Here is a 25611-nt window from a genome sequence, read left to right on the forward strand (position 1 = left end):
ATGGCTGTATTCCTTCTGGGGCAACCTCCTGAGTGCACTCTGGTAGGTGTAGGACTGAATCTGCTTGGGCGGTCATAGGGCCTGTTCTGCTCCCATCCGGTGGGGTTATGTGCTATAGAGTAGAAGCACCCTGCTTCCCCAACCTCCTTAGCTATGTTGCGTTTTAATCCAGGAGTCCAGTGAATGAGGCAATATTGATAAATGGCCCTAGGCAGCCACCCTCTGTTCTCCGCCACCCGCTCCCACCTTAGTGATCCTGTCAGAATAAGGTTGAACAGCCAGCTTGCAGAAAACATCTCAGGAAACTACCATCCATATGACTGCACTGTCAGATTCCTGGCCTTCACTTTTGTCAGGCACTCACTGCTTGTTCCTGTGAGTTCTCTGCAGCTCGTTGGTGCTGCCGGTCGGCCCCTGGGTCAAGTGCTGCACGGAGTGAGGTTCTCTATGCTCCGGCACCACCTGCTGTATTCTTTTGGGCCTGGAAACTTCCACTGTCACAGAGTTCAGTGGGACCACAGGGGATCAATAGGCCTGGGGGAGTAGGTCGGGTGGCGGGACGAAAGCTTTGCCTGCAAGCAGCGGCATCTTGAGAGCTCTGCTGCGCGCGTGACGGAGCATTTTCTCCTTTATTTTGTCCCTGCAGTGAATTACAGCAGTGCCACGTAGTCCAAGCACTCCTCAATCGCTTCCGACCGCAGACCCATCTTCATGGGCCGCAGTAAAGTGGTGGAACCAGCAAATATTTAATCTTTCTCGAGCTTCACACGGAGGCCATCAATGAAGGTCTGCATTGCCGGCGCTGCTAGCCACACCCAGACTATTTGGGTTTTACCCCTTCAGAACTGGATAGGTCTTGATGCATAACATTCAGAACACTGCTTGTTTACTGTATAGATTTCTTGGCAGGTTGGAAAATGGTGCAAACTAACTTAATCCCTTGATGGCAGTTTAAGAAAATGGGTCTTGCCAGGTATGATTTTGGAGAAGGCAAGAAATAAAACTGTGTTCCTATTACTTGTTACACCATACCACAGTGTGTATATGTAGGATTACAGTGAATTAGATGTTATTGATGACATTGCTGATCATTCTGTAAGCCTTTAATGACACACCATTTGTTACACTTCCTAAATCACAGTAAGGAGAAAAGGTGCTTTGCCCTGAATTAATCTCGGTTTTTTTGTGTACAATGTCTTTCAAATTAAGTCTACTCCATTGGTTTGCAGCTATGAAAGTTGAAAATTATCTTGTTCCATTTTGAATTTATTTCTAACTGTTCCCCATAGAACGATTTTCCTCTTTATTCTATAGTTTATGGTGGCAACCTATCTCAAAAGCAGCAGAGTGCTTTGTGTGTGGAAGCCAGCATTTGGGATGGCGTTTTTGGACAGTAAGTGGTACTGTTGGCGGATGGATCGGAAAACCTGGATTTAGTCATGTGGGTGCCATTGATGGGAGAGCCACGATTTTAATGTTTTGCGGAACAGGATGGTTGGGACATTCCTAACCCGCATCAGTGTAGAGTGCCTGAGGTTGGGGCTTGGCAGAAGGACTGCTTGCAGATCTTTATTTTGCAGGCTTTCTTTCTTCTATACTATGCCGTGATCCTTTTGAGTAAGTAAACAGGTTTAGGCTCTGTAGTTGGTAACATAGATTTGGGTTTTAGTGCTTTATTTTGTAGTGGTATGTTCTATGGCTTAGATTGACTGTGGAACCTGCGGTCTAATCCTGAATGCCCACGTACCCAAAAGATGGGTGATCTTTGACAAATCATGTAATATCCTACTGCCTCGGTTCCCTCATCGGCGAAAGTTGGGAATGCTTTGAACCCACCAGATTTAAGCACAGCCTGGCGTTTCCAAAGGCAGATAATCCATCTACTTTAAGGTGATTTAGATATCTTCTATTCATTCATTGTTTTATGGAATATTAAAACTAAGAAAGATAATACATATAAAGAAAAACGAATCGACCTTTTGAAATCTTTGAACAACTTAAAACAAGAATTGAGTGCCAGCAGATCTGCTTTTATGAGAGTGTTTACCTTTTTTTAAAGTTTAATTATCCTTTGCTGTAACCCATAGACCTGTTCCATGTTGATGTCTCTTGAACCTGTTCATGCCATTAAAAAAAGCCATAACATGTCTGTGCATGTTCTCATTAGGCGTTTTCACCTCGTTGACATCTTTTAAGGTATCTGCAGTAAAGGGGAGGGATTTTTTAGTTAAGTGGTCTATGCAGATGATTGCAGCACGTGCTCAGTACTGGCTTAAGAGGGCCCCATCTTCTCAACACCACCCGGACCCCAAAAAGAAGCTTGCAGGTTAAATCCAATCTCATTTGAGTGTTTTCAGGGCCACTAAATTGCCCGCCAGTTCTATAGAAAAGGGTGTAAATGGGCATTTGGCGAATTTCCTTTGTCCCACTGTGGCCTAAGTCCCATGGCCCCAGTAGATTAGCTTTGCTATGCAAATACTGGTTCTGTTTGAGATACTGCAGCAAGCTGCAAAGATAAAAACTGCCTATTTAAGACATCAAAGTGCTTGTAAGCAACCGTAAAACGGCATTTTCGTGCTATTTGAAACCAACAAATACACAATCAAACGTGCGTCATCTGCTTTACACAATAAAGCCCTGCACACAAAATGACCATCAGAATTTGCTTCAAAGCTGACCGATTGCATAGACCCTACATTAATGAAGTTGCAAAGTAATCTTTTGGAAACGATGGGCACTTGGAAAATGATGTAAACATTATACAGCTGCCTACAAGCCAAAGGGAGTTTTATGTTCAATGTGCTACTCCTTGGTGACACAGCAGCCAGTTGTCATATGTTACATTTCACCATGCCCGTTCTTTTTGAAAAAGTGGTATTGTTTTCTCCCAGAGGATAGTTGCTACCTGGATTCAGAGCAAGGCATGGATGGATGCATTCTACCATCTTTTAGCAGCGCCATTAAAAATACCATAAGTAAATGTTTAGAGGCATGGTTGGTGGTGCTGCTTAGAATGCGAGGCTTCCCGAATGGTAAATGTTTCTGCTTGGTCCTTTCTCTGTACGCTTTTTGGATATCATTTAAAATAAATAATACCTCAATTCTCAAGTTGTGATACTTTCTGACAGACTTCTATTGTTAATTAGAACCCAAAGTTTAAAGCTGCCAGTGCACGAGCCAAAGGGCTTTCATGGAATATAGGTAATACATTGCTACATCATATAAAGATAACATCATCGAATTAGGCCTCGTGCTTGGTATCAAGTATTTTCAGTTTGATCAACCTTCTAAAATCACTAAGTCCCTGCTGTGATCGTGGGCGTTGACCATAGATCCTGTTCATAATCGCCTCATGGTGCCCCAAGAAAAAAGTCAAAAGAAATGGGCACTGGACAGTAGATGATGGACAGTTATGAAGTGCTAGATGAAGGCAGGAATTTTTCACAGTTGACAATTATTCCCAGAGGCAATAGTCCTTCAACTTTGGGAAAACATGTCCCCTAAATGCAGAGTAAATATTTCTAAGGACTTCAAATGGTGTCCCCTTTGTGTTGAAGGAGGTGGTTCGCTGGCTGGTCTTAAACCATTCTCATTATACCCGCTTCGCTATAAAGTGACGGATGTACATTCTGCTGCCTGATGTCTTGGCTAGCCAAAGCACACAGCAACGTATTGCCAAGTCTTCCTTAGAAACAGTTCTTTCGGACCAGTGTTTAAAATCTATCTTACCAACAGGTTTTTGGTCAGAGTGTGTAAGTTAGTTCCAGCCGTGGGAATCTCGGTTTACAAGACTTTTTTTCCACCAGTGAATAATACAATGCAAAAAAATAATAGGGACATTTACTTTCAGACAGTCATCCTTGCCTTGCACATTGCAAAAGCATAGCAGTTCTTTAACCCAAAACGTCCCTGTAACAGTGTTTGCCGTGATTGTGTGTATATACCTTTCACGCTACGGAACCATTCTCCTAACCAGCTTTGTGTTTTGACAGCACATCTGAAGACTAACCTAACTCATCTGCTGGGATGCTAACCCCATTGGGCGTGGATACATCCTCCTTTTCTTTGATATGCATCTGTTTGGATTTGCTTTGGATATGCCAGAGGGGAAGCACATGTAAAGTTTGGCCAGGAGGACTTACTTTCCCTGGCTGTGATAGAGCACTCGGCAACCAGTGTCAAATATGTGGCTGCCATGTGTCTCTTGTAGATGGTTCACAAGTGCTTAGTCAGAAACCAAAATGTTTGGGCAGGCCTTCTGCATAGTGTTTTATTAAATAGCAAAGAACTGTTTGAGGAACACCCCGTACTTACCAACTTATAAGGTTAAATGTGATGCCTTAAGGTTCAAATTTCAGGGACATGTAATAACTTTATTTGATATGTTTGGAAGAGAGGGTAATTAAATTAGCTTTTTTTATAACGGATTTGGATTCATTGAGTAGGCTGAAGGTTTTATTTCACTGCTTCTCCTATTTTACCTGAGTGAGGGCGGATAGAGAAGCCAGTCCCATTTGTTTAATCTGCCATCTTTTCTAGATGATAAACACGTTATTCATAATTGAGAAAATTGACTTGTGAACGACATGAATGACCTTTTGTATCTCTAATGAAGGAATGTTTATATTCTAGCAGTCTTGTGCACAAAGCCAACATGCTTAAGGGGATGATAGCTATACTTCGAAATAACTTCTTTCTTAAAACAAGCCTACGGTCGGAGATCCCCAGATCATAATGTTGCAAAGCTGTTATTAGTGCCTTTGCAGATAAAAATGCTTGATCACCCTATGCTTTTTATTGGAAGATTAGGTTACAAGGGCCTGTAGCACCACAGGAACGACCTAGTAAATTTGATTAGGAAATTGAGTGCCTTCTGTGACACCTAAATATCATTTTAAGTTGCTGATGCCCAGCTAGATAGCAGCGAAAGAAGTGTTCTCTTTCGGTGACAGATGCAGAGTGAAAGCATGAAATAATCGATAAATTAGCTACTTAAGCAATCTCTTACAGGAGTAGTTCGCCCAGTCCTTTTTATTTTTTACTCTATCTGCATCTTCACCTTCCACAGAACTTTGGCAACTGTATCGTGTTCCATTTCAATTGAGCTTTATTTGTTGAAAAGTGGCGAACTGCCCGAACCGCCTGTTGACATTTTCAACATGGCTGACGCCACAAGTCCTTCCTCATGTTGCGTAGGTTGAAACGTTCCACCAGATCAAAAAATGCATCAAGGAACAATTATTAAAGGTCTGTTAAGGGTGAAAATGCATGTAAGGTACAAAATAAGGTAGGGAAGACTACTCTTTAAACCCAAAATATGTAGTGTGCCTTTTGCAGAGTGACAGAAAAAAGAGTGTTTTTATTTGTGTCTTCTTTCTCTATTTCAGTCAACTGTGCCCGCACCAAACTTTGCCATGCCAGTCACGATCCCTGTGTCCAGCCAGAATACGTTACAGTTCAGCAACCAGGGAGGTTCCCTCGTGACACAGTCCCTCATGACCTCATCGCTGACAGACCCACGACTGCTCTCACCCCAGCAGTCACCCATGCAACGGAATACAGTATCACCAGGGCTACCGCAGCGGCCTGCCAGTGCAGGTGAGTACAGCCATGTGCCCTAGATGGACAGCCACTAATCCGATTGAATCCCTTCCCAAGCATTACATAATATTAATTGTAATAACGTAATTTACTTTTAAAATCTACAGGTACAAGTCGTTTCTTTCCAGCTTTTCACTTTTTTTAGTTTAAAGGAATGGTTCGCCCAAAAAGATGGGCAATAATAAAAAAAAAATATTCACACTTTATTTTTTTTAAGTTCCTATGTAAAGTTTTGAGCAAATGAAGCTCAAACTTTACAAAAGGAAGCACATGAGGGCATCCATTTTGTGAAATGGATGCCCGCCTGTGCTTGCTTTTGCGGCACTAATGAAGGAAAAGCCAGCCAGCTGTAGTAAACAAAAGCTACCAATGGGTGGCTTTTCCTTCATTGGTGCCGGGACTCAGAGGACAGAGACTACAGGCAGAAAAGCTGCAGCTGCATCTCGGTAAGTGCTATTTTTAAAAATTAAAATAAGTTTTCCGGCCTGGAGGAGCCCGGAAAACTTAGAAATAACACCGCAGCTTTAAATAGGTTGTATTTATGTTTGCGGTAGCTCCAGCTACCGCAAACATAAACACAACGTTGTTATGTTTAAAAACGCTGTGGTTTTTCTTTCTAAGTTTCTCAGGCTCCTCCGAGCCGGAGGAGCCTGAGAAACTTAGAAAGAAAAACCACAGCGTTTTCGAAACACAACCACGTTGTGTTTCTGCCTGCAGCTGCTTTCCCATTTGGGGCTCTCGGGCTCCCCACGGGGAACCCGAAAGCCCCAAATGGGAAAGCAGCTGCAGGCAGAAACACTGCGGCATGGAAACACAACCGTGTTGTGTTTCTGCCTGCCTTGGCTTTCACTTTGGGTCTCCAGTGCTGGAGCACCGGAGACCCAAAGTGATGGCCACGGCAGGCAGAAACACAATGCGGTTGTGTTTCAAAAACGTTGCAGTTTTTCTTTCTAAGTTTCTCAGGCTCCTCCGAGCCGGAGGAGCCTGAGAAACTTAGAAAGAAAAACTGCAGCGTTTTCAAACACAGTAACGTTGTATTTATGTTTGCGGTAGCTGAAGCTACCGCAAACATAAATACAACCTATTTAAAGCTGCGGTTTTATTTCTACCGCAGCTAGTGTTTATTATTTTTTGTTTTAAAAAGCACTTCCCGAGATGCAGCTGCAGCTTTTCTGCCTGTAGCCTCCGGTCTCCGTCCTTCGAGTCCCAGGCACCAATGAAGGAAAAGCCACCCAATGGTAGCTTTTGTTTACTACAGCTGGCTGGCTTTTCTTTCATTAGTGCCGCAAAAGCAAGCACAGGCAGGCATCAACTTCACAAAATGGATGCCCCCATGTGCTTCCCTTTTGAGCTTCATTTGCTCAAAACTTTACATAGGGACTTAAAAAAAAAAGTGTCAATATATATTTTTTTTATTATTGCCCATCTTTTTGGCAAATAATAATTTTGGGCTAACCATTCCTTTAAACATACGTCGAGTTCGACACCGGCGGCGCCTTCGACGCCAGCCAAACCATCGACCTCAACTTCGACGCCAGCTGCGCCATCATTGCCAGCTGCACCATAAAGGCTGAACGCCCCACCAAAACCTATGGCGCCAATGAAAAACTTTTTGACGACTTCTCCAGCGTCGAATCCATTGTTACTAAAACCCCTCATACCTGAGAAGACCTATGTGCCATACTTCTAATTATGAGGTGAATGAGCCCTTAGATAACGAGGCTCCATTTAGCTCCAATTTGGTACGCCAAATGTACCAGAATGTTTTATCTCAGAGGAGTCAAGTTTGAGAGACATTTATGACAACCTGCAGACAGCTAGTGGGGTAGACACTTCACCTTATTTGGAGTTTGGGAGATAAGAGGCTGGGGAGCATGCTGATGCGTCTTACATACAACACATGTCCAAGGTAGTGGACTACATGTGGTGGAGTAGGCCTCCATTGCCATTCGAACAGGATCACCTGACAGACATCCTGGATAAGGGTCCTCAGTCAGAGTCTATATTACATTTTCACATTACTCTGCAAAAAAGGGTGGCAATGAATTGGGAAACGCCAGAAACCAATCCAGCTGTAAATAAAAAAATGACCAAGGAGTACCGCTCTTCCAGTAGTGACCCAGACTACCTGTCAGAACACCCCACTCCAGGGAGTCTGGTGGTACAGGCAGCTACTGCAACTTCTAAGAAAGCGGCTTTCCTTACCATCCCTCCATATAGAGATGACAAAAGAGTAGATGGATGGGCAAGGAAGGTTTTTTCTGAAGGGAATATGGCACTAAAATCAGCCAACTCCACATGTTCCCTTGCAAAATTGCATTCAGGCTTATCTCCGCCCCCAGGTTTTCACCAAACTTATGGCAATAGTGGCAGCGAATAGGAGAGGGGGGATTCACGTCTACCCTTACCTGGACGATTGGCTGATCAGGGCGAGTTCTCCTGAACAAGTTCTGGATCATCTCAATCTCACCTGCCACTCTCTTCATAGACTGGGCTTCTCCCTCAATTACAAGAAGTCCCAAATGACACCCTCTCAGAAATTCAAGTTCATCAGAGCTGTTCTGGATACATCCTTGAGAAAGAGCTCACCACCTGAGGTGAGGGCTCAAGACATTTTACAGATGGTCACAGCATTTCTAAGTGTCCAGTGTCTTCTGGCCTTCAATGTTTTGCGGTTGCTCGGCCTCTTGGCATCCTGCATTTTTCTGGTGCTAGAAGCCCGCCTGAGAATGAGGTTCCTTCAGCGAGCTCTCAGAACTCAATGGCCCCAGTTCTCAGTGAAGATGTCGGACCTACTTCAGGTTCCAAGCAGAATCGCGCAGGATCTTCTGTGGTGGGCCTGCGAGGACAACATTCTGAAGGGAGAACCTGTTTGGCAACCACAGCCAGAGATCAGTAGTGACGGACACCTCACTCACTGAGTGGGGAGCCCACATCAATGATCTGACAGTCAGCAGTGGTTGGTCTCCATCGGAGTCCAAACAACATATCAATCTTTTGGAGCTGACGGCAATCAGACTAGCGCTGAAGGCCTTTCTGCCCTCTGTAAGGTCAATGAATGTCCTGATATTGACGGACAACACAGTGGCCATGTACTACCCAACAAGAGAGTCGGTATAGGGTCAGTACCACTGTGCAGAGAGGCAATGCAGCTCTGGTACTGGGCAGTTCAAGAAGGAATCTCCCTATCTACAGTTCACCTAGCCGGAGAGGAGAACACAGTGGCGGACGCTCTGAGCAGGCAGAGCAGTCTCCCACCAGTGGGAACTAGCCCAGGAAGTACTTCAAGAGATATTCACCCTTTGGGGAACCGCTCAAGTGGATCTGTTTGTGACCAGTGTCAACCAGAAGTACAATCTGTACTGCTCCAGGGAACTTCCCCCAAGAGGGAAGACGCGTTTGTGGTGGACTGGGAATGTCCACTCCGATATGTATTTCCTCCAGTCCCTGTTATTCCTCACATGATCAGGAGGTTGAGAAAGTTTGAGAAACACATGATCCTAATTGACCCGGCTTGGGCCAGAAGGACGTGGTGCCCGGGCCTTCTGGACCTGTCCATCTGCCATCTGATGCATCTTCCACAAAGAGAGTGCCTTCTCTATCGAGAGGTCAAAAAACTCGACCTTCACCTTGGTTTCAGAAAAGCTGAGGTACAAGGATTGGGACCGTTTGGATGACGTAATGGAGATTGTGCTTTCAGCCAGAAGGCCAGCAACAAAGTCTTTGTACCATTGTCATTGGAATAACTTCTGCGACTGGTGCAAAGAAAAGACTGTTGAGCCTTTTCTGTGTAAAACATCCAATGTTTTCTCCTTTTTACTATCTTTAGCCAATCTGGGGCTCCAGATTGGTACTATTAAAGGATATTTTGCAGCGCTGTCCATCTTTAAGCGCTCGTCGGAGGAAGGTTCATGCTTCAAAATTCCACTGGTGACACAATTTGTAAAGGGGCTCACCAATGTTTATCCCTCACCCCCATCTCCTTTCCTGGTTCCAGTTTGGGACCTAATCTGGTTCTAAAATTCCTAACGTGTGCACCTTTGAACCTTTACACTCATGACCTTTAAGGTTGTTTACCTTTAAAACTGTTCTATTGGCAGCTGTAAGATCAGCCCGTAGAGTGAGTGAGTTGAAGGCACATTCATCCAAGCCACCCTTTACTATTTTCCGTAAAGGCTAGGGTTGTTCTAACGGTTAAACCTTCATTTTTACCCAAAATAATTTCCGATTTTCACGTAGGGCAGAACATTGTTTTACCTTCTTTCTAGGCCCACCTCTTCCTAGTAAGGAGGAGGAGAGGTTACATAGACTGGACCCTTGCAAAGTTTTAAGCTTTTATATATCTAGGCTGGTTGTAGGTGAAAGGGTCGAAATACAAATTATTTTTTTGACACCAAAAGTGCCGGAAAAAAAGTTTCAAATGCTTTTTTTTATGAGGGGGGGGTCCCCCCAACCCCCTGTTTTCTTTTTTTTTAAAAAACTTTTTTTATGTATACTAAACCAAATAAAGAAATAAATCAAACACATTTGACATTTTTTTTGTGTTTTTGTTTTCGAAAAAAAAGCCATTCGATCCTTTTTTTTAAAAAAAAATGACTGGACACCATCTAGGCTGTCAAATCTCTTTTGATGATCAACTTTTCATTGGCTATACAGGCCACAAACTGGGTCAGGCTGTTACTAAGCAGACCTTATCCAGATGGATAATTCTGGCTATCTCAGAATGTTACAGGCTGGCAGGGAAGGATCCTCCTGAAGGTTTAAGTGCCCATTCCACCAGGGGCATGGCTACCTCTACAACCCTGCAAAGGGGTGTACCGATTAAAACGTATTTGTGAAGCAGCATCGTGGTCTGTTCACACAGCATTATTGCCTGGAATCTTTCCTCAGTCAGGATGGGAGCTTTGGAAAAGCAGTCCTGCACTTGGTTCATGAAAATCATTAAAATTTTAACTCTCCAGCATGGGGTCTGGCATCGATTTACATGCTCATGAATATTCCCCGTCGACAGGCTGGGAATCCTCGGTAAAGAAAAAATCTGTTTCAGTTTCGTTTCTGAACTGCCTTTCCACTAGTAACCATTCACTGGTCTCTGGGTCATACTGCCCCCAGCCAATGACTGCCCTCTACCTAAGCCCCTCCTCTGGCAGCCATCTTCAGATTTTTACTGCACGTTTAAGTGTTGGGAGTCCTCGTGCTGTAGCTCTCAAGCTTTTACTGCGTTTTGCGTTTTTTCAAAGAGTTTACTCTTATATTTTCTGTCAATTGAGCCTTAAGCTCCACCGACTTTACTTCCGATCAATGGGGACCCGTTTCGGAATTTTCTATGCCTCTCAAGGGCATCTTTTCATCATGTTTTCCAGTTCTTGGAGGATTCCAGAAGATCTTTGAGGCCTACCCTGCGTGGACATGGCCCAGGACAAGGGAAGCATAACGCCTGTTGGATCAAAGCTGTTCAGGAGCTGCCCTGGATGCAGACTTCAGAACGTCTTTAAGGAGGATGAGCACTCTCGGTGCCTCTACTGCCTTCACGACGACAAATCGCACGTGGAGAAGGACTGTGCGTTTTGTAAAACATGTCTGAACGGACAATGAAGGATCGTCGTATTCGACTCGCCAACTGGCTGGAGGGGAAGAGCCCAGCAGCGGGTGAGAAGAAGAAATCTGAGCGGTCTTCTAAGACCTTTGAGGGCGCTCTGGCGACAGGGGCACAACAAAAGGCAAAGCACTGCGAGTCAGCGGGCACCAGGATCGCCTATCGGTCAGGCTCCTCGGCTGCCAGGCAGGGCGCACTATATCCGACGCCATCAACCACGAGCCAACGCTCTGGCTCGGTGAAAAGGAAGTCGGAGAACCCAGGTAAGCTTCGGGAGAAGACCCGGTCAATCTCGACAGACAGCCAAGGGGGAGCGAGGCGGTGACCCTCCCCCCAAGGTGAAGGCCTCTGGCACACCCAAGGTCATGAAGGCCCTGATTCACCCGGCTAAAGCCTCGATTGAGGGCGTCATGGCGGCCCTGGCGAAACCTACGGAGGCTTCCCCAGTGGAGGCAACTTCAGGGGCTAGAATTTCCCTGCCACCCAGGAGGGAATCATCTGTTCTGCCTATCGAGAAGACCCCTGTGAAACCCCAGCAGGAGAAAGGGGGGGGGGCACGGTTCCCATAACGGACACGGATACCACCTCTGAGGATGAGTTGGCAAGCGTCCAAAGGATTCTGCAAAAGTAGTTCGAGGAATCCAGGACCCACGGGAAGGATCCCGAAGAGGCCGACTAGGAGAGCAACGGGGGGGTGACGAGGAAGATAGAGTCCGGGGACCTCATGCACCACAGGACATTTCAGGAGCTATCTTGATGGCCATACAGACCCTGTGCGCCAAGATAAGGACAAGGAAGCCCTTAACCCCCACCGATGACCCAGAAGGGCCTGGTCTATCGGGGAGCCCGCCTAGCAAGCGGAGACTAGTCCATCCTCCTCCCCCCTTCCAGCCTTAACCCCCATCCCCTCCTCTGAGGGATGAGATGGGAACGGAGACGGCAACGACAGGGACGGACGGGATGGACCTCCCCTTACCACCTCCTCGGGCCGCTCGCCCTGACGAAATAGGCTCCTTCCACGCCATGATCGGCAGGGCATCTGAGCTCTTCCAGCTCTGCCCCGAAGAACAGAAGAAGGAAGGTTTTCGTCAACCAACGGTGGGAGGCCAAGAGGACGACTGTCCTCACAGTCCCGTTACTGGACGACATCTGGGACGAGGGGCTGGCGCTCCGGAAGAACCTGTCCACGGCTCCTGCTAAGAGAGACCGGTACGAGAAGTAGTACCGGGTCCCAGACTCCGCCCTTATGTGCCTCAGGGCACAGCCGTCCCCGGATTCAATGGTCTCCGCGGCGGCCAAGAAGAAAGTGGCGGGGGTGAAAGCTTTAACTTCATCCCCGCCGACGACGAGGGAAAGCTGGACGCCATGGGACGACGGGTCATCTTGTCGGTAACGATGATGATTAAAGCGGCCAAGGCCCTTGCAATCGTGGCATGCTACGACAGGGAGCTCTGGTTCAAGATCGCTCCCTTGCTGAACTTCCTTCCGGACAACAAGAGGTCTGAGGTCCTGCAAATCCTACAGGAAGGCAAAGTGGCGTCGGACCATGCCATTACGGTGGACACGGACATCGCCGATACCGGCTTTCATCAGATGGGAAACAGCGTTTGCCTTCGCCGGTGTGGTTGGCTCGAGGCCACTGACTTCCGCCAGGACGTCCAGACCAGGGTTCTGGACATGCCTTTCGACAGGAACAACCTGTTCGGCAAGACAGTGGACGAGTCACTAGAGGCCATCAAGGCGGACACTGAGACGGCTCGGGCCTTGGGTGTTCTGCAACGACGACGGCCGTCCTTTTGGAACTCCGGAGGCAAGCAAGGTGCCTCTAAAGGATTCGGCGGCGGTTCCTTGTCGTACCGCCAAGCGGCCCGCTCCTCGTCACAGGAGGCCTACAGAGGATGCGGCAAGATGGGAGGATCCTGTCGTGGCCGCCAAGGAAGCTAAGGCGGCAAGGCCGCGACAAAACAGGATTGAACCGGCCGCCACCTGAGCACCCAGGTGGGAGTCCGGCTGGCGAAATTCATCCGCGTGTGGGAGTCCATCTCCACCGACCGTTGGGTGCTGGATGCCCTGGCCATGGGCACACCCTGGAATTTCAAAAGGTGTCCCCATATTCCACCCGTGGGGAGGTAGGAAAACCACGTCCCTCAACTGCTGCTGGAGGTACGGGCAATGCTAGCAGGGGATCCACTTCTACCCCTACCTGGACGATTGGCTCATCCGAGCAAAGCCAAGAGAAAACGCTGTCGATCACACAGCGAAGACCGTCCAACTGCTCACGGATCTGGGATTCTCGATCAATTTCACGAAATCCCACTTGGTACCGTTGCAGGTAGCCCTGTTCCTGGGAGCCAGGCTCGACACAGTGGCGCGATTGGTTTTGCCGTCGGAGGAAAGGACGAAGGCCATCCTGGGCAAGGTACAACGGCTGTTGACCATGGATGTGTCCAGGGTGAGGTCCTTCAAGTCCCTACTTGGCATGATGTCCTTGTGCATCTACATCGTGCGCCTATGCAGGCTGCGGATGCAACCTCTGCAGGAGTTACTTGACGCCCGTTGGATGCAAGTGGCGGGCAGCTTCGAAGACAGGATCTCACTCAATGAGATTTTCCGCCAATCGATCCGGTGGTGGGGCACCCGCGCGCATCTGGCGGTGGGGATGGACTTCCAGACCCTGGTACATCAGGAAACTGTGACGACGGACGCCTCCCTGGAGGGATTGGGAGCGCACACCGGAGATCTCCATGCCAGAGGCCTTTGGCTCCCAGAGAAGAGGTCACTACACATTAATGTCCTGGAGCACCAAGCCGTGTTCTGGGCCCTCAGGTCGTTCCTTCTGTCCGTCAAGGGCAAGGTGGTAAGGGTCTTCACCGACAACACCACCACAATGTTCTAAATCCGGACTCAGGGGGCACCAGATCCCCAGCGCTATCCAAGGAAGCGCAGGGCCTGTGGCACTGGACCGTCGCCCAAGGGGTGTTTCTGGTACCCTTCCATCTGGCAGGAATCAAGAACACCATCGCTGACTCACTCAGCAGGGAGCTGTGCTCGTGCCACTAGTGGGAACTGCGGTAGGATCAAGTGGATCTCCTATTCTGGCGTTGGGGCATTCCCCAGATTGACCTATTTGCGGCGGCGACGAACGCTAAGTGCCAAAGTTTTGCCAGCAGGTTTCCCCAGCCAGGGAGCATGGGCAATGCCTTCTCATTCCCCTGGGACAGCCTGTTCCTGTATGCGTTCCCACCATTGCCGTTGCTGCTGCTGCGACTCATCAGTCAACTCAAGACAATCCCGGTGCAGGATGATCCTCATCGCACCTGCGTGGCCGAGGCAGATTTGGTTCTCAGACCTTCTGGACATGTCAGTGTTTCTCCCCCCACACCCTGCCTCGTCAAACTGCCGACGGACGTGGATCTTCTCGCCAGGGAAGGAGGTGCCATCCTCCAGCACGACCCGGGGTTGCTGAACCTGGCTCCTGCAGCACTAGAGTTCGGAGGATACGATATCCCTGCGGACTGCAAGGAGGTGCTTGCAAAGACCAGGGCGTCCTCGACTCTCAAGTGCTATGGACACAAATGGAAGAGGTTCTCTGTCTGGTGCCGTGCACAGAAGATTAACCCGGTGCTGCCGTACTTGCTATCGCTGACCAAGGCGGGGCTGACACATGCCTCCATCAAGATCCATCTGGCGGCTATCTCCTGCTACACCAGAACTCCAGGGCGGTCATCCCTATGGTCTCATCGCCTGGTAAAGGAGTTCATGAAAGGACTGTTCCGATACTTCCCACCGGTGAAGGCTACGGCCCCGACGTGGGAGCTCAACGTGTTGCTAACGAGGCTCATTGGGCCACCGTTTAAGCCTCTGCATTCCGCACCGTTGAAGTTCCTGTCGTGGAAGACAGCGTTTCTTGTGGCCATCACCTCCGCACGATGAGTGGGAGAGATCCAGGCCCTGTTCTGTAAACCTCCATACCTGACATTCCACGACACGAGGGTGGTGCTGAGGGCGCACCCCTCCTTCATACCCAAGGTGCCATCGGACTTCCACCTCAACGAGCCCTTGGTGTTACCTGTTTTCTTCCCGTCATCTCCATCGCCGGCTGAGAGGACTTTGCACTCGCTGGATGTGGATAGAGCGTTGAAGTTCTACGTGGACTGCACAAAGTCTCTTCGGAAGACATCACAGCTGTTTGTGAACTTTGGACCTGTGAACTAAGGGAAGGCCCTCTCGAAGACTTCCATCTCCAGATGGCTCTCGGGCTGCATTATGCACTGTCACCGGTTGGCAAACCGACCCTTGCCCGGCCGCCCATTCGACCAGAGCGGTCGCTGCTACCACAGCGTTCTTGTCTGGCTTGCCCCTGCTGGACATCTGCAGGGCTGCTACGTGGAGGTTGATGCACACCTTCACGAGATTCTACTGCGTCGACCGGGATTCCAGAGAGGAGTCCAGAGTCGGCCAGGCAGTGCTGTGCAACCTGTTCGCCTGAAGGTGGGCCTGGTGAGGAGGTAAGAGATGCTTAATGTTGAGCCTTGCCACCTCCCGTGGTTGTGCATGTGTGTACTGCTATGTATTCCTGTATTCATAACCATGTGAATCCCTGCCAGACCCCATGCTAGAGAAGGAACAAGTTACTTACCTGGCATGGATTCACATGTAAACGCTCCCTCCTATCCCTCTGCGGCTCTTCTCTTGGTCCTACTGCCACTTTACGTGCTACCAAATCTGAAGATGGCTGCCAGAGGAGGGGCTTAAGTAGCGGGCAGTTATTGGCTGGGGGCAGTATGACCCAGAGACCAGTTACTAGTGGAAAGACAGTTCAAAAACGAAACTGAAACTGATTTTTTCTTTACCGAGGATTCCCAGCCTGACAACTGGGTATATTCATGAGCATGTGAATCCATGCCAGACCATGCTGGAGAACAACAGTTACAGGTAAGTAACTTGTTCCTTCTACTCCCTCCACCAAATCAAACACTGCTTTGGGAGTCTATCAAAGATGAGGACTATGTGGGAGGACACAATCCATTCGAAGAACAAGTTACTTATCTCTGGTAACCTTCTTTTGACTGGATGTTCTTCCCACATATTCCTCATCGCCCTCCCAACCTACCCCACAGTTAAATTTCCAATGCTTTTACAGCTTTCGTTCAAGGCTGAATACGGTCATTCCCGTGGGTATGTGGGTATTTCTACTGTTAAAAAAATAAACAGAACTATAGCCAACAGGCGCAGTGTGTGCTATATATGCCTTTGATGACATCATCCTCAAGAAGGAGGCCTTCGAGGGACATCGAGTCAACGCCATCGGTGCACAGCGCCCTTTGGCAAAACATTTTTCCGAAGCAGCTGAAGATGGATATTAAATATCAAAGATGAGAAATATGTGGGAGGAACATCCAGTCGAAAGAACGTTACCAGGGGTAAGTAACTTGTTCTTCTAAACTATGAAGCCATACATTTATAATGCTAGGGAAACTGGAATTTTCCTTTTTAGCCTCTAGTGTTCACTCCTTAGTATGATACATTGCTGTAAAATATGCCCAAAGTATAAAAGCATAAGGCTGTCTGCCCTAGAAAATGTTGTTTTTGTCCAACTCGTGTGCCATCACACCAACCTTCATGAGTAAACTGGAACTACTGCCAAGGATTCATCACAATGCTCATGATCACAACTGGAACTGTGTGTTGTATTGTTTCACACCTATAACATACCTCGTTCCAGCTTCAAGGCTCACGTCTCATTATGGCAATGTCACCTAAACACCTTTTCTCTTCTACTTTTACCGGAGCCCTACAGTTTTTCTCAGACCTTGGCCTCCATCATAAAGTCTGATTCTGTTAGATGTGCCAACACAGTGCTCCAGGGTATTACCTCTCTTGCTAGCCTTAACGAAAGCACTAGCTGATGGTACCCCTGTTAAAGTATCCATGCTGAGGAAGAAACATATAATAAAAATATTCTAAAGCAAAACATGGTGCAAGCTGAAGCTTGGCAAAATCTTGTCATTGCTGTATCCAAGAACAACAAAGGTAAATTTTGATACTAAACCAATGGTGCTTTATAGAGCTGTAGTTCCCACTAATTCTAATGATGAAGAAAACTGGTGGCCCTTCTCTGCTGAACTGTCTGGCTAATCTGCTTCATGTCGGCTATTAAACTCATGGTTAACACTCGTCCCAGTAATAATAGCCTGTCCTTTTATTTGGAAATGGGCCCATTGATAACTTAAAGTATAAGGTCTATTTTTGCGCTGTGCATTTGGGGATGCAAGGAAGCAAGTATAGATGATGTTATCACCCTTTGAAGTTCCTTGGAAAGATGCACAATCGGGTGGGGAAAATTCCAGTCTGCCGGTGGAAGTTTATGGTGGCACTGCAAACGTACTCATCATATTTCACGGTTTGGGGTGTAGAACACAATGAGCCCCATTATGAATAGGTTTGATATTTTCAGGGATGGGGAACATTGTATTCACCCACATAAAAATATAATCACAGGAGAGGCAAGTCAAGAGATCTGTGCTCATGGTCAAGCCAGGAGTAATGATGGCATTTTGTGCCTTGGTAAAGCCGGTGCTAGAGATATAGCCATAACTGGATGCGGAGGTGGTTGCAATAGTATAAAACTGCTAGCGATCAAAGATCTGTTTAATTTGGTTAAAAGCTTGCAAAGGAATGTGAAAGAAATAAAAGAAAAGCTCCTGGTTAAAGACAATTTGCGCTTAGATACAGATTGTACAAGGTCTAGCCGCGCCCCGCTGATTTAACAGTGGTAGCTGCCAAACCGTATCAAATACAAAACTGGGCCACAGTCTCGAAGTTGCAGACGAGTGGACCTAGTTGGTATGTGGCTGGAGCTAAGAACACAGCTATAAAGGTGACCCCAAATTTAGTTGGGGATGAAGAAGTGAGTGTACATTGAACACCTCACTTTTGAATAGAGTAAATACTGTCATCAATGACTGAGAAGCCATTTGTATGGCCCCAAACTCTTGTGCAACCCATGCATGCATGGGTGCACAAGCCCAAGGGAACAAGCGACAGAGTGGGGTGGGTTCCAGACAACACAAATTTCACAAGGGAACATGCAACATGTAGGTTCGGTGTGGGAGCGAACAGCACCACAAGTAAGCATCAAAGCATTTTGTTTACTTGGGCAACAAATAAAAACATTATAAAAACAGATGGGAAGCTAAATATGCCTTGTTGAATAAATTGATACATTGTAGTGAGCGTTGCAGAGGTTGCGGCTCTGTTAGGGACAATATAATGGACTGTATTCGCTTACCCGTGCAAAATGAACCCACAAAAGATTGCATCAGGTTAGAGCTCAAGAATGGTCACCATGTGGAAGGTATATGTCCATTGGAACATGGAACCTTTCCACCATTGGGGGTGAATGTGGAATTGAGACCATTCCCCCAATGTAAGCCACAAGTAATCCTGTCTCATCCACCTGGGCCAGCTGTACCACAACTGACTCCTATGCTGGATACAACTAGTTCAGTGAGCGGGAACGGTTTGGAGTGGTGTTCCACTACTTTTATTTTTGTCTGTTTACCATACCTCTACTTTTTATGACAATATTCACCATTCTATATAGAGGATTTGTCCATTCATGCCTGTGCAAGTGTAAATGTGTCATAGGATCCTTAGTTGCTAGTCACTTAATTCCCTGTCTGCAACACCTTGTCACATGTTGCACTATGCTGCCGCCTACCCTCTCCCCTGCTGAGACCACAGTTCCACAACTTTTTTTGGTACACTTCTATCACTGAACCAGCTACATAAGTGTGGACAAGGGGCATTGTGAGAGATCTAGAGGCTCCGCAACAGATCAAAGAAACGTCAGATCTACACAGGGTTGATTGACCAGTTGTGCACCTTGTGCGTAGGAACAATACCAGTCTGTTTGTCCCGGGATGATGATCTCAAGTGCACGAAGAGCGCCTGTTATCTTGGAATATAGCAGGCCTGGCAAAGAATCTGATTGATGTGGGGTGGTGACATTTTATCAGGACACGTCAGTTAATGTTTTCAGGAAACTTGAATGACCAGTCCAATGACACTTCAGGGTTACGCTTGCTATGATGTGCCCACCAGGCAAGTAAGAACAGGAAGGCCAAGTGGAGGCCTGGCGATGTGGGTGGATTCATCTTTGAATGTGATACATGAATTAGTGGAGTGTGATAGTCCGGATAGCCCAGGGATATAATTCAAATTAACAGGTTAGTGTGGCCGATCTGCTGGTGTTTTCATTTACACTTAAGTGTGTGACACACTATCTTCTCAAGGTTGCGGCAAAGCACCTGCACCAGACAAAATTCTGGTAGATGTCTATAAATTAGAGCCTAAAGTCTGGACTGCCTATCTCTAGCTTGTATTTAAATAATTCTTTGGAAACAACAGAGTGCCTGACTCTTGGACGCAGGCTGAGATTGTCCCCTATACAAGCAGGGCAGAAATAATCCAGGTAATTATCGCCCTATCTCCCTGCTCGACGCCACTTGCAAGATATTTGGCAAGCTTGTCCTTACTAGATTGGAGGAATGGGTTGAGGAATCCAATTGCATTAGCGATTTTCAATCTGGATTTAGTAAAGGAGTCCTCACTGATCAGGCTTTTGGACTTGGTGTTTTAATAGAGAAATATGTTTTGTCCTCAGGCCTTTGATGGTATTTCCCACTCCAAACTATGAAAAGTATTACAAAGTAAGAATATTCCCAGTTCGTTGAGCAATTTTTCAGCTGTGCAATGAGAATACTGCAAAGGTTAGGTACAGGCACAGATGGAAGTGCACCAGACTTTCCAGTTGATAAGGGTGTGAGGCAGGGCTGTGTTCTGGCTCCCACACTCATCTGTTTCCATGACATTGTAGACCACCCACCTTCCGGTTTTCTTATCTACCTGATGCAGGAGGGGACAAATCAGTATCCTGATGTTTGCAGACAATGCAATATTGATATCCCTAAAACCCAAGATTAGCAGGCCAGTTCATCAAGTTTTACGATACGAAAGGTTTCATTTTGAACCCAAGCAAAACCAAACGGATGCAATGTGGCGAAAGTATGAGGAAAAACTGGAGTTTGGTCCCATATACCGCGGCCACTCAGTTGTTGTAGGCTTTGTGGGGATACTAAAATCGAATCTGCCAAACATCTCCAAACAAGTTGTGATGCTGTGTAGCCCTTGAGTATTGCTAGATGTGCAGCGGCAGGAATAACGGATTGTGATGACAATGTATTGTGGATGTTTTTAAATGGCAATAATGAAGCCTGTATTTTACTATGCTGTGGAGGAAGTTAATGCTGATTTGAGGTTACAGGGTATCTTATGATGTGTAGGATGAATGGGTGGGAGGAGGAATACATTGATAATGAGATTTTCGGATTGCTAAGAAATGTGGGGGTCTATGTTGATATTTCAAATGGATTGTGTCCTCCAACGTATTCCACATCTTTGACATGTTATGTCCACAGCTGTGTAGTTAGGAAACTTTTTCGGCAGAGGGCGTTCTGCGTCGATGGCCTCGGGTCGATGTCCCTCGAAGGCCTCCGTCGAGAGCAACGTCACCGGATGTTATAAATAGGACGCACTTTGCCCGTAGCCTCAGTTCAGTTTTTTCCGCAAACGTGTTTGCTTCGGAGACTCGGCATGCCTCGTGTTTTACCTGGTGAAGATGACTTCTTCTTCGACCCCTCCAACTCTGCGGTCTGGCTTCAAGACTTCCCGGGACTGCAAGTCGAAAATGTCGATCACCGACCCGCATCGCATTTGTTTGTGGTGCTTGGGTGAGAGTCATGACACCGACGACTGTTCTAAATACCAGCCGCTGACTGCTAAGGCCTTGCGGGAGCGTAAGGGAAAGCTTCAGGTAGGTAGGGGTGCTAAACCCAGTAAGTCCAAACGTACTTCCAAGTCCAAGGGTATGTCCACCGACGATTCGAGGGGTGACTCTCCGTGTCAGAAGGATTCTTGGTTCCGGAGTGGTTCCCGCTATTCGTCCTCGTCTCGGCATTCAAGGAAGCGATGTCACCGTTCACCTTCTCCATCCTCCTTGGAGGATGGTGCCTCGAGGAAAGTGGCTTGCCCAACAAAGTCCTTGACTCCGGAGGAATGGGCTGCCTTTAGATGTTGGTGATTTTTCAATCACAGGGCACCGTTCCGTCCGTGCCTTCTCACGAAGCTGGCAAGGAACGGTCTCAAACCGTGGCTCGCACGCCATCGGGCTCAGGTCCTCGGCGCGGTCCTCATCGGGAACCTTTAAGGTCCCGTTCGGACAAGGCTGAGGACAGTCGCAAGAGATGTGCTTCCAGGTCTCAGTCCTTGTCCCTGGCGAGACCGCAGAATCCTGCTAAGGGCTCGACGTTGACTCTGTCAGCGCCGTGTCCATCGGATACTGACGTCGAAGCAGTGCCTTCATATCAGCCGTCGACACCCTTGTCGACGCAGAAGCCATCTGCGTTCTCGACCACTTTGGGGCTTTTTGGCTGAAATGTACCTTCGGAGATCGCTGATGTTGTGGATCCTCCTAGGAAGGCTACTTCCAAGTCTGTGAGGCCGGTGGTGGACTCCAACACCTCTTCTGTCCCGAGGCAGGGTTTTTACCTCCCTCTGGATGATATTTATGTGGAGGAGGAAAGGTCAGACTTTGATGTGGACTCTATTGAGCCTGATGAGGCTCCTGTCTTTTCTGGAGACAGTCATTTGGAAAAGTTAAGGCAAACTCTTCATGATGCCAGTGGTTTGGACACTTCTCCGGAAGTGGAATTTAGCAGGCCTGAGCCTGGGGCTCGTGGAGTCGTCCTACAGGAGACTCATGGCCAGCGTCACGGAGTATCTGAGCTGGTCCAGTACTCCGGAAGCTTTTGTGCAAGATGATCTTATGGAAATTTTAGATCAAGGTTCGTCCTCTGACCCGGTGTTATCATTTAATCTCACTTTACAGAAAAGGGTGGCGGCTGCTTGGCAGTTGTCGGAATCTCTTCCGGCTGTTAACAAATCGCTGACCAAAAAATACTACCCTGCCGGTAGCGACCCCAGCTACTTAACTTCTCACCCCACTCCCGAGAGTTTGGTGGTTCAGGCGGCTACGTCCACCTCGAGGCAGGCGACGTACCCTACCATCCCTCTGGATTGGGAGGACAAACGCTTTGACGGTTGGGCACGCAGGGTGTTTTCTGCGGGGAGGATGGCGTTGAAATCGGCCAACTCCACTTATGCATTGGCAAGATTTTCACACACTCTGTGGAATTGTGTTTCTCTTGCGGCTGAGCATATTCCCGAAGGGGAAGGTAGGGATGGGTTCCTTGCTCTGGTGCAAGATGGCAAGGATGCCATGTGTAAATCCCATCAGTCGGGTTTCGACACGGCCAACAGTGTGAGCCGGTCCATGGCTGCAAGCACTGTTATAGGCAGATATGCATGGTTGCGGAAGTCGGGTGTTGTCCTGGATGTACAAGCCCGTCTTTTGAACATGCCATTTGATGGCGTGCATTTGTTTGGCAGCAAGGCTGACGAGAGCCTTGAGAGGTTGCAGACCTCAAAAGCGGCAGCAAAATCTTTAAGTGTAGCTGTGCGTCAACCTCCATCTTTTCATCCTAGGGGACAGCAGTGGAGGGGAGGTTCTTTTCGTTACTGCTCCTCCTTTGGTAGAACGAGAGGAGCCGGCAGTCAAAGGGGTCAGCGGAAAAGTACCTGTGGTGGTCAGGGAAATAGAGGTGCCAAAGCCGCTCAAGCAACTACTGCTGCCGCTCCAAAACATTCATGAGGCCATGTCCCATGGTTCGCCGGTTTGGGGCAGACTGTCTCAGTATCTCTAAGAGTGGCGAGGTATTACTTCGGATGCGTGGTTTCTGGATACTATCACCCACGGCTAGTGTCTTCCCTTCCTAAAGCAGCCTCACGACAAACCACCAGGAATCTCTTTGAAGCTTCCGGATAAGCTCCTTGTGCAGGAGATCTTGACCCTGCTAGAGAAAGGTGCTATTGAACTGGTGCCTGTAGCGGAGAGGAACAAGGGATGGTATTCCCCTTATTTTTTTGATTCCAAAGAAAGACGGGGGATTGAAACCCATCCTGGACTTGCGTTGATTGAACAAACTTCAGGAAGGACAAGTTCAAGATGGTCACTCTTTCTCAAGTCCTCCAGGCCCTTCAACTTCAGCATTGGTTGGTGTCTCTGGACCTAGAGGATGCTTACTTTCATTTGCCGGTTGATCCCAAGCACAGAAAGTACCTGAGGTTTGCAACTGGTGACTCGCACTTTCAGTTTCGGGTCCTGCCCTTCGGATTGACCTCAACCCGAGGGTCTTCACCAAGCTAATGGTGGTGGTGGCAGCGTATCTCAGGCGAGGGGGGGGGATTCACGTCTACCCGTACCTGGATGACTGAGCAAGCATTGGATCACCCCATTCTCACCTGCCGCTCCCCCCACAAGCTGGGCTTCTCGCTCAATTTCAAGAAGTTGCATCTGACACCTTCTCAACAGCTCCAGTACATCAGGGCTGTGTTGGACACGTCTTTGGGAAAGTACTCCTCTCTCAAGGTGAGGGCTCATCACATTGTGAAGATGGACAAGTTTCAACATGCCCAGTGTCTCCCGGCTTTCGAATTCTTAAGGCGGCTCGGCCTCATGGCATCCTGCATTTTTCTGGTCCCAGAGGCCAGGCTGTGGATGAGATCCCTGCAATGGGTCCTCAAGATGCAGTGGTCCCAGTTCTCAGGCAAGATGTCGGATCCTGTTCAGATTCCACTCTCGGTCTCCCAGGATCTTCTGTGGTGGGCCAACAAAGGGAACCTGATGAAGGGGGAGCCGTTTTGGCAACCGTGGCTGGAGGTGACTGTAGTGACGGATGCTTCCCTCACAGGATGGGGCGCTCATGCCAACGACTTGACCGCCAGCGGTCGTTGGTCTCTGTCAGAGTCCAAACTCCACATCAATCTGTTAGAGCTGAGGTCCATCAGGCTAGCCCTGAAGGCGTTTCTGCCGTCTGTGCGAGGAAGAGTGTCCTGATCATGACGGACAACACAGTGGCATGCATTACCTCAACAAAAAAAGGGGGGGTAGGGTCACCCCTATTGTACAGAGAGGCAATGCAGCTCTGGTTCTGGGCCATCCAGCAGGGAATTTCGATCTCGGCAGTTCATCTGGCCACAGACGAAAATGCAGCGGCGGTCGTTCTGAGCAGGCAGAGCATGATCTCTCACGAGTGGGAGTTGGCTCAGGAAGTCCTTCTGGAGATCTTTGCCCTTTGGGGAGCCCCACAAGTGGATCTCTTTGCCACCAGTGCCAACCGGAAGTGCGAGAGATTCTGCTCAAGGGAATTTCCTTCCGTGAGGAGACTTAGACACATTCGTAGTGGATTGGTCATTCCCACTGCCGTACGAGTTTCCTCCAGTCCCTGTCATTCCTCAAGTGTTGCAGAGGTTACGGAGGTTCGGTTCCCACATGATCTTCATTGCTCCGGATTGGGCCAGGAGAGCGTGATACCCAGACCTTCTAGAAATGTCCATCTGCCCTCCAAGCCGTCTTCCCTACCGAGAGGTTCTCCGTCCAGAGGTCAGAACTCTTAACCTTCAAGCTTGGTATTTGAAAGGATGCAATATAAGGATTGGGACCACCCGGATGATGTGATGGAGGTGTTGCTTTCGGCCAGGAGGCCAGCAACTAAATCCCTGTACCGTTACCGTTGGCGTAATTTTGCGACTGGTGCAGAGGACAAAATGTTGATCCTTTTCAGTGTTCCATTCCTATGGTTTTGTCTTTCTCGTTTTCTTTGGCCCACAGGGGCCTTCAAGTAGGTACCATTAAAGGTTACCTGGCGGCGCTGTCTATATTTAAGCGCTCATCTGAAGAATGCTCTTACTTTAAGATTTCTTTGATTTCTCATTTTCTTAAAGAACTGACTAATGTGTTTCCATCGTCCCCTTTCCAGGTGCCGGTTTGGGATTTGAATTTGGTTTTGAAATTTCTAATGGGTGTTCCGTTTGAACCTTTGCACTCTTGTCTTTTGAGATTAATGTCCTTCAAGACAGTGTTCTTGGTTGCGGTTACCTCCACTCGCAGAGTGAGTGAATTGCAGGCACTGTCCTCTAAACCGTCCTTTACTGTGTTCCACAAGGACACGGTTGTACTAAGGGTACGTCCTTGCTTTCTACCTAAGGTGGTATCTGAATTTCAGTTGAACCAGAAAGTGGTTCTTCCTGCTTTCTATCCTCCTCCTCATCTTTGTAAGGAAGAGGAGCGACTCCATAGGTTGGATCCTAGAAGAGCTCTGAGCTTTTATATTTCTAGGATGTCCAGGGTCAGAGTGGACAATCAACTCTTTGTGGGATATGCTGGACACCAATTGGGCCTGGCTATTACGAAACAGGGCTTGTCCAGGTGGATTATCCTCACCATTACTGAA

At 47.9% G+C, this 25611-nt stretch overlaps 1 protein-coding gene across 10 annotated transcripts in view; it reads left to right on the top strand.

Moving 5' to 3' along the window:
• The window catches only part of MEF2D (myocyte enhancer factor 2D), a 1898135-nt gene that overhangs the window by 1271360 nt on the left and 601164 nt on the right, over positions 1-25611 (top strand). For all 10 annotated transcript variants that reach the window (XM_069607157.1, XM_069607149.1, XM_069607151.1 and 7 more), the window contains one exon: positions 5388-5598. In XM_069607157.1, coding sequence (XP_069463258.1) covers positions 5388-5598 — 211 coding nt within the window. The remainder of the gene's footprint in view (positions 1-5387; positions 5599-25611) is intronic.

Source organism: Ambystoma mexicanum, chromosome 1p (genome assembly GCF_040938575.1).
Source record: "Ambystoma mexicanum isolate Mex_15411 chromosome 1p, UKY_AmexF1_1, whole genome shotgun sequence".
Classification (NCBI taxonomy): Eukaryota; Metazoa; Chordata; class Amphibia; order Caudata; family Ambystomatidae; genus Ambystoma; species Ambystoma mexicanum.